The 8,477-nt window shown below is 30.0% G+C and overlaps 1 protein-coding gene across 2 annotated transcripts in view; it reads left to right on the top strand.

Annotated features, from left to right (window-relative positions):
* Nucleotides 1-8,135, top strand: part of LOC139520906 (probable tRNA(His) guanylyltransferase) — a 44,969-nt gene extending 36,834 nt beyond the window's left edge. The window contains exons 4-8 of one of the 2 annotated variants that reach the window (XR_011663978.1): nucleotides 4,095-4,264; nucleotides 4,636-4,724; nucleotides 5,211-5,318; nucleotides 6,404-7,720; nucleotides 7,855-8,135. Coding sequence is in view for 1 of the 2 variants with exons in the window: in XM_071313939.1 (XP_071170040.1) it covers nucleotides 4,095-4,264; nucleotides 4,636-4,724; nucleotides 5,211-5,318; nucleotides 6,404-6,595 (559 nt within the window). In the remaining variant the exon portion in view is untranslated. Of the gene's footprint in view, nucleotides 1-4,094; nucleotides 4,265-4,635; nucleotides 4,725-5,210; nucleotides 5,319-6,403 lie in introns of both variants that reach the window. The other variant, XM_071313939.1, reaches the window with a different exon arrangement.
* Nucleotides 8,136-8,477: the final 342 nt, after the last annotated feature.

Consider the following 8,477-nt stretch of genomic DNA (forward strand, 5'->3'; position numbering starts at 1 on the left):
TTGTGTGAGATCACGTTCATTGAGACATATGAAACTTTATCAAGTAAATGAAGATTGGGCCTACATTAAATGTATTAGCAAGAGATAATTGCTACTAGGACATATGATTCTAATTTTTAAAAGTCCAATAAATCATTCTATAGGTTTTGGTTTTCTAGTTTCGTGATAGTGTTTAGGTCGCTATAGTGCCTGTGACCCTTTTGTGTTAGTTTTTAATTTTTACCATAATTTAGACTCATGGCCATTTGTTGTAAGGATCTAAGAATGGCATATTAACATTATTTAATTACAAAAGGTATAAGTGGCAAAAAATTACTATAAAATTACTATAAAGAATTATTAAAAGATTTTTTTGTGCTTTTGATACTAAATTTGGAATCTTAACACCTATTAACTCTTTATTGATGAACTCAATAAAAGTTCCAACCTTTTTGTTCATTTTAATTGTGGGAATCTTAAAGGTTAATTAAATGTATGTATTCAGTATAGTATCGGTAATTATGTTTGGTGAATTGATTTAAATGAGATATCTGAGTCCTGAATAGTCCATTAGCACAAACCAGTAATAGAATAGTTAATAAGAAAATTCAATAAAAGTAGTTGTATTAAATGTTGTAAGTGAATATTATTGAGCCAGAAATATTTGAATTTGATACTCATTTACATAAGTTCTTGTATGTATTTATCATTTTACATCATGTGATATTTTCTATAACTTTATTCATGTATTTTTCAAAAACATAACTTATAAATGAGACAAAAAATAAGAATAATGGTTATGATTCCATAGTTTTAACTATAACTTTTAGTTTGTAAAAAGTTAATCTGGATTTTTAGATATTTTTGTTAAAAAGATATTTGAAGCAATCATTTAAGCACCAGGAGTCTGTTTCACAAAAAAACTACGACTAAGATTTATCTAAAGTCATGAACAATTCAGTATACTTACAACCAATTTTAGTCCTAAGATTTTTTGTGAAACTTACTCCAGGCAGGTCTTAGGGTTACATCTTGAATAAAAGTACTTGAATTCTGAATTTTCGTCAGTTAATTTTCAAAAAAGAGAAACTAGAATCTAGAAAGTGTTTCCCCTGTTCTGCATTTGATAGCAATACATAGCTTTATGAAGGAAGGGTTTCGTATAAATAATAATCATACATATTATAAATTTGAAATTTGAGAAACTTTGTTTAAAACTTCACCTTAAAAAACTAAGATTGTAACAGTCCTTAATGAGTCCTTCATAGAGTATTTTATAATTTTATGGCTTTGCCTTTTCAAGATAAATAAATAAATCACGAATGTTAGTAAGTTTTAAGATTTATTTTGTTTTATTACTGTATTTAATGTCATGATAATATGTAATTATTGACCTTGCATGCTATGATGATTATTAGTCTCAACCACTTCATAAATTCAATTGTTGTAAATCTTTACTTTCAAAGTTGTAATTTCATTCTTTGTTTTGATGTCAAAATTTTGCCTCAAGAACTCAAAGAAAAATAATTTGATCATTAAATGTTCTCAATGTGACATAATTTCTTTTATTCAGGCCAAAATTTAAAAGAATTATTTTGATGTCTAGTCAAACAGTTTAATTGGTTTGTCAGATCAAATCTAAATCATACTTGTAAAAAACATTGCGTCCTCTGGCTGATCTTTTGAATCAATATTGATTGTACCCCTGAATGACGTTATATTGTAATTTATTGAGACAAAATACCAAGTATTTGATAAGACTGATCCTTCACTTTCCGTCACAATTCTCCGATAAAAAAAACTGATAACCTATACCGTCAGTAGAGGAATGTGTTTTATTTTGTACATTATGATATGAGGTGTGTGAGATAGAAATAGACCTTATGCAAAGGAATACAATACCTATGTTAACTGATTTTGGTTAGGAAAATTAAACTCTATGCAAAATTTAATTGTTTGAAAAGAACCTACAAAAAAGTAAAATCTCAAAAATACTGAACTCTGAGGAAAATTCAAAACAGGAAGTCCCTAATCAAATGGCAAAATCAAAGGATAAAACACATCAAACGAATGGACACTACTGTCATATTCCTGACTCAATGGTACAGGCATTTTCAAATGTAGATAATGGTGGATTGAACCTGGTTTTATAGCGCTAAACCTCTCACTTGTATGACAGTCGCATCAAATTCTACAAAATAGACTATAACTCATCTTTTATTTCGTATTTGAATGTTCTGAAATCAATCCTAGTCTTAAATCTGTACATGTATAACTGCACTTGCATAATGTTGATTTCTCTCTGACATAGCTCATACAATATTAAAAGGAGATGTTGGGTATCAATGACCCCCCCCCCCCCCCCCCCCCTTAAATAAAAGGATAATGATAATCAACTTGTCTAACAAAAGATTAGTAGAACCTGCACCAGTTGTCAAGCTGTATATTTGATTGATTGGTGATTGCTTTACACTACATCAGCACAAACAAGCTATAAAGTGGCGAGGAAATCTATATGTATTGACTTGTGTGGGAGTAGGTTACTATTTCTGCTCTCAACTCAAAATTCAAAGATTCCTGGTTTGATTCCCGTATTGGAATAAAAAATTTGGGGACTGAACTTTCGGCTCTCTCTTAACACCATTTGGGAGTATGGTCTTGAGGAAACAATGATAGTCCCTTGGAAGGGGATAATAAATGGCTGACCAGTGTTAAGAGAGAGCCATATCTCTTGCAAGTAAAAGAGACCCATGTAGATTTTGAAAAAGAGCAGGCTAATGCCGCTACAAGGCAGCACTCACACCCGCAAAGTGGAAAGGGATTAATATAAGTTGCAAAACTTGTTTCCTAATCCACTATATATAAATATGTTTAAACTAACTAAAAATTCTAACAAAGAAACTTGATATATATATATGTTTATACATGTATATCAATCTTCATGTTTTGTAAATTTGTAATTAAAAACAGGAATATTAAATGATTTGATTATGATGTGAGACAGCTACCTAGTTACAAAAAAATACCATAAATGAAATTTACTCTGAGTATACAAGAAATCAGTAAACCTTAAAAGAACTAAATATGTTTAATATCCACCATTTTCTTTAAGATGTATATTTACGTAAGGAAATCTCTTAAACAAATACTTCAATAGTTCAAGTGAATTCTTTTTCTATCTGCAAACATCCTTGAATAAAACTGTAAACAGAAATTTAATGCCATAATGATTTAAATTATTTCCAAATTGTATATAAGTAGATACATTATTTATTAAGTATCAGTAAAGAAAAACTATTCCAGTTTAAGTTTGTTCATGAAATATGAATTAAGTTGTTAAAAATAATTAAGAGCAACACATTATTAAGTTTCCATATTCTTAATTCCTTTGGTTGTTATGTTTGGTCTAAACATTATTACTGATTTTAGTCAAGTTTTAAGGAGTGACATCTTAATGATCAATGATTATAAAAATGGGTCACTTGAGTCAGTGGAACCAAAAATTTGGATGTAAAATAAATTATAAATGAATACTTAATCACCCTTATAATGATCTTAAGATGTTTTATTGTATATTCAGTAAATACTAAATGCATTACCTTTTATTTATAATGTTTTAGCACATAGAGAATAAAATGCTGGAGTCAGTTTCATCTTTATTAAGATTGATCATTAATGTACTGAATTATTCATGACTTATGATCAATATTAGTCACAAGTTTTTTTTGTAAATCCATTTCTCCTGCTCTACAGAAACTTGGACTTAATGGGCTTGTAGGCAAACTTTTGCAATCAAATATAAATACATGTAAAAATAAAAATTTGTCTATGTCCACTTAAGTAGATGGATTGACAGAATTTTTTTAGCAGAATTTCTAATATTTTGTATTTGTTAGAAAAGTTGTCAATCATCCAGTATTTATCATTGTAATTACGGTAGTAAATGTAATTTACAGGTGCCTTGAATTTTTTTTTTTAAGAGTGTCTGTAATTTTGTTTTTTACAGTAAGATAATTAGAAAAGTTGTCAATCATTTTATCATTGTAATTAGTAAATGTAATTTAACGGTACCTTATATTTTTTATTAAGAATGTTTGTAACTTTGTATTTTTCAGTAAGATAATGAGTAACATTGTCAGTTACTTTTCATCCTGTTATGTGTTTTACTGGTCAAGATTCTTCAATGTCCAGCCATTACAGTATCCTCCAGCATTTGACAGTCGTGTTGTCCTCTACCCATCAGATAAAAACCTCAGAGACTACCTCAGCTGGAGACAGGCAGATTGTAAGTGATATTTAGCTTGCCTTGGACAGAAGATCAAGGATCTATTGTTCTCATGTGGCATCTGCTGTTGGTTCTCAAAAGTTTTAGAAGCAAGGGAAATAATCAAACATAGTTTTATAACGAAATGGAACAAACAGTCCCTTGGAGTTATTTACTTATAAAACATGTAAACAAAAAAATTGTCACAAGTTTGTCATAGCTTCTTGATATACAGCACCAAGCATCATCTGGTTGTGCCATGCTATCTGACACCTTTACAGTGCCTTTATATTTTACTTCTGTTTGCAGAAAATTTATATCATTAAAATATCATGCACGTACATGTACATGAAACTTTCAGCAATCACTCACAGTGCATCTATTTTTTTCAGGCCACATAAACAATCTGTATAATACCTGTTTCTGGAAACTAGTGCAAGATAAAGGTTTTACACCGGCTCAGTCTCAGGAAAGGTTAAAGGTAACAACTATTTTAAAGCACTTTATTGATAATTATTTAAAAATAAGGAGATGTGATATGATTGCCAATGAGACAATTATTCAACATAAACCACAGTACATGTATGTAAAAAATGGAAGTTTTAGCATCTACTGAAAGTGATCAGTGCTAGGAAATGAAAAATTAACCCAAAAAATTACTGCATCAATCTTGGCAAGTCTCTTATGAAAAAAATGTCTTCTTGACGCTCTTTAGAAATATTGCCAACTTTTTCAAAACAATAATAATCTGTTTTATCAACACTTAACACAGTTGAAATTATGACTGTTTTATGACAGAAATGCTCATTTCATTATTTTAAAACCTACTACTTCCAAAAAAGTAGGAAATCCCTATTTGAGTGAACTGCTTATTTTTATGCATTATTAAATTCTTCTACAAAACATGAATATCCAGAGATTATAAAGTGACTTTTTTCTGTTGATTATAATTTTTTTTTTTTTGCAGGGAACAATGTCTAGTGATAAAAATGAACTGTTATATCAAGAATTTAATACGAACTACAACAATTTACCAGATGTATATCGGAAAGGTTCTATACTTCTACCCAGTAAGGTAGGTGTTATTATTTACTGCTGGTAACAGATCTTTTGTAGTTTCTGGTTATTTTAATTTATTTTATACTTGAGCAGTGAAATGTTAAGATTTTTTGAATTGATTTGATATACAGTTACTGACTGTTTAAAGCCTTAGCCCTAGCCTACCACTGAGAATATTTTTTATGCTCAACTAGGGGCATTATGTTTTTCAGTCTGTGCGTCTGTTAAAGTTTTTGGTCAAGGTGTTTTTTAACCGGATTTTTGTGACAAAAATGTCGGTTATTGATTTGGGGATGGGCGGCCGGGCGGCAACCAAATGTTGTCTGTGCATTTACTCATGAACCGTTCAACCAAAGCTTTTAAAATTTTAATATGTTGTTACTGACAAAAATGAAGGTCAAGTTCAATAATGACGATTTTGACTTTTACCGTTCATGAGTTATAGTTCTTGAAAGATTGAAAAATGGTGTTTCTAGTCGTGTCCGTGCATTTACGCATGAACTGTTCAACCAAAGCTTCCAAATTTTAATATGTTGTTACTGATGACAAAATGGAGGTCAAGTTCAATAATGACAATTTTGACTTACCATTCAGGAGTTTTGGTTCTTGAAAGATTGAAAAATGGTGTTTCCAGTTGTGTCCTTGCATTTACAAATGAACTGTTCAACCAAAGCTTTTGAAATTTTAATATGTTGTTACTGATGACAAAATGGAGGTCAAGTTCAATAATGACGATTTTGACTTTTACCGTTCAGGAGTAATGGTTCTTGAAAGATCGAAAAATGGCGTTTCCATTCATGTTGTTGCATTTACTCATGAACCTTTCAACCTAAGCTTTTCAAATTTTAATATGTTGATACTGATGACAAAATGGAGGTCAAATTTGATATTGACAATTTTCACTTTCACCATTCATCAGTTATTGTTCTTGTGATATTGCCAGGACACAAATAAATGTTAATAAATTCGGTTTGCTGTCGTGACAGCCTCTTGTTTATGAAGTTGAAGTCCTATCAAGGACACTTATAAACAAAGTAAAAACACAATTTTTGGATTGACAGCCACTTGTTAATAAATTTATATTTATATTTTTTATTACAGGAAAAAGCAGTGGAATCAAAACCTATGAACTCTACATATCCCAATACCAAGGAGCCTCATCGTGGATCTGTGTCCTTTAGTAATTCATTAGATCATGGTACAAAAATGAATCCAAAAATAGACGTTCTACATGTGGACTTAATAGGAGAAAAATTCTGGGAGGAACATTCTACCATATTGACTAGTAGATGATACTGATAGATATTATTGTTTTAGTAAATTACAGAATTTTCATGTGCAAATATATTGTTAAGTTGTCAATGTACTGTATACCATCGTATTGTCATCAACACACTATTTATGGCCATTTAAGGTTAATGAAATGTAACTGAGAAAGTCCATCAGATTTTCAAACCCTTGATAAAATATTAATAGACATAGATCATCTATGGCATTGAAAATGAGGCATTTTCTGTGCTACAATCTGTTTATTTCTAATTTCCTTGGCAACATCAAGATGTTTGGTTTAGGACATTACTACATTTTCATTCTACTTGACTGAGAAAAATAAGTCTCTGTCAATCAACTTCAGATGGAAAATTATAACAAAGAAAGATCAATTGGAACTTTGTAAAAATAGGGGTAATTTATGTATATTACATATGGAATAGAATCTGTGATGACTATAATAACATTCAATTCTGGAAATCATATGATTATGATTTGAATTACGTGTCAGCTTAAGTCTTTGTAAATTTAGAAAACCAAGAAATTATCTGGCCTCATGAAAGGTGTCTATGATTATTAGCTACTGTGTGCCCCATGATCTTTAAAAATTAACCTTATTAAAATATTTTAATGAAAAGTGCAGAAAATTGGCGATTTCCATAGCTCTCATTGGATTGATGGTACAAGTTCTTAGTTAACTTCATTTTTTCATCCTAACATTGGGTTGGTGGTATCAGCTTTAAAATATGTTTTTTTTCTACTTCTAAACATTAGGTAAAAAGGTGATTTTTTTCAACTTCTTAGTTCTAAACATTGGGTAAAAGGTATCAGTTTTTAGTTATATTTAATTTTTTTGTATAAACATTAGGGAGGTGGTATTAGTAGTATTGGACATTCATGCATCTGTTTGTAGTTTCCCTCCTTTATATTTATTATAAACTCTCAGCTTGTCTCTTCGGTCTTTTTCTTATATATATTCATTTTTCAGGTGCATGGTTAGCTTTAAAATCATTAAATTGTATAAATATTGATATAAATGGAACTTTCAAAGTTTATAATATAGGATCGTTTGTATAGGCAGAGATAAGTCAACTTTTAACACAAACAATAAAGTGCACAGGTAAATTAAATAAAAAATTGATAAAAATCGTGTTTTCATGATCCATGATAGGGTTGTAAAAGCATTGACCGTGCGCACATTTTTAGAATGAAGCGCTTCCATGCTTCATACAAAATGTACTTTGGTCAACGCTCTTAAACCCCAATGAAGTAACAAAAAGAAGCATTCAATATTTAAATATTTTTCAAAAGCATTCCCAGCATATGAATTTTGTTACTTTTTGCTTTAAACTATGTGGGGCACACAGAAGCTTTTTAAAACACATGAATTTTCATTCATAAAAGTTAGCATTTCACCAGATTTTTTTTATAGCATTATTAGGTTAACTACTTCATTAACTGGTATGTTTTTTATATTGTTCAGTATAAATGGTTTAAATATTAGGCATGTATGTTCTGTTGTTACAATATTATCTTTATCCTTATTAAATATGCAATATCCTTATTTCTCTTCAATTGTATGGTGAAATTTGATTAAATGTCTTGCTAATTATACCTTATGATTATCGATTGGAGGTTCTTTGGCTTAATGTGTGATGCGTTTCCATACACATACAATTTTCTTGGATAACTCTTGAATATTTTAATTTTTATTTAGTCCAAGCTGTGAAAGGTCACCTCTATTTAGTTTTTCTCTATCTTGGTAGATCGCTGACTTCTTATCATGGATTGGACTATATATGAATTCAAGTTGATATTTAAATGAGACAGCAAGATAACACAATAAAACCAAAAAGACATCCAAAGATCTACTGATGGTCTTCAACAGTAGAAAAGTCCTTTGCTG

Source organism: Mytilus edulis, chromosome 4 (genome assembly GCF_963676685.1).
Source record: "Mytilus edulis chromosome 4, xbMytEdul2.2, whole genome shotgun sequence".
Taxonomy (NCBI): domain Eukaryota; kingdom Metazoa; phylum Mollusca; class Bivalvia; order Mytilida; family Mytilidae; genus Mytilus; species Mytilus edulis.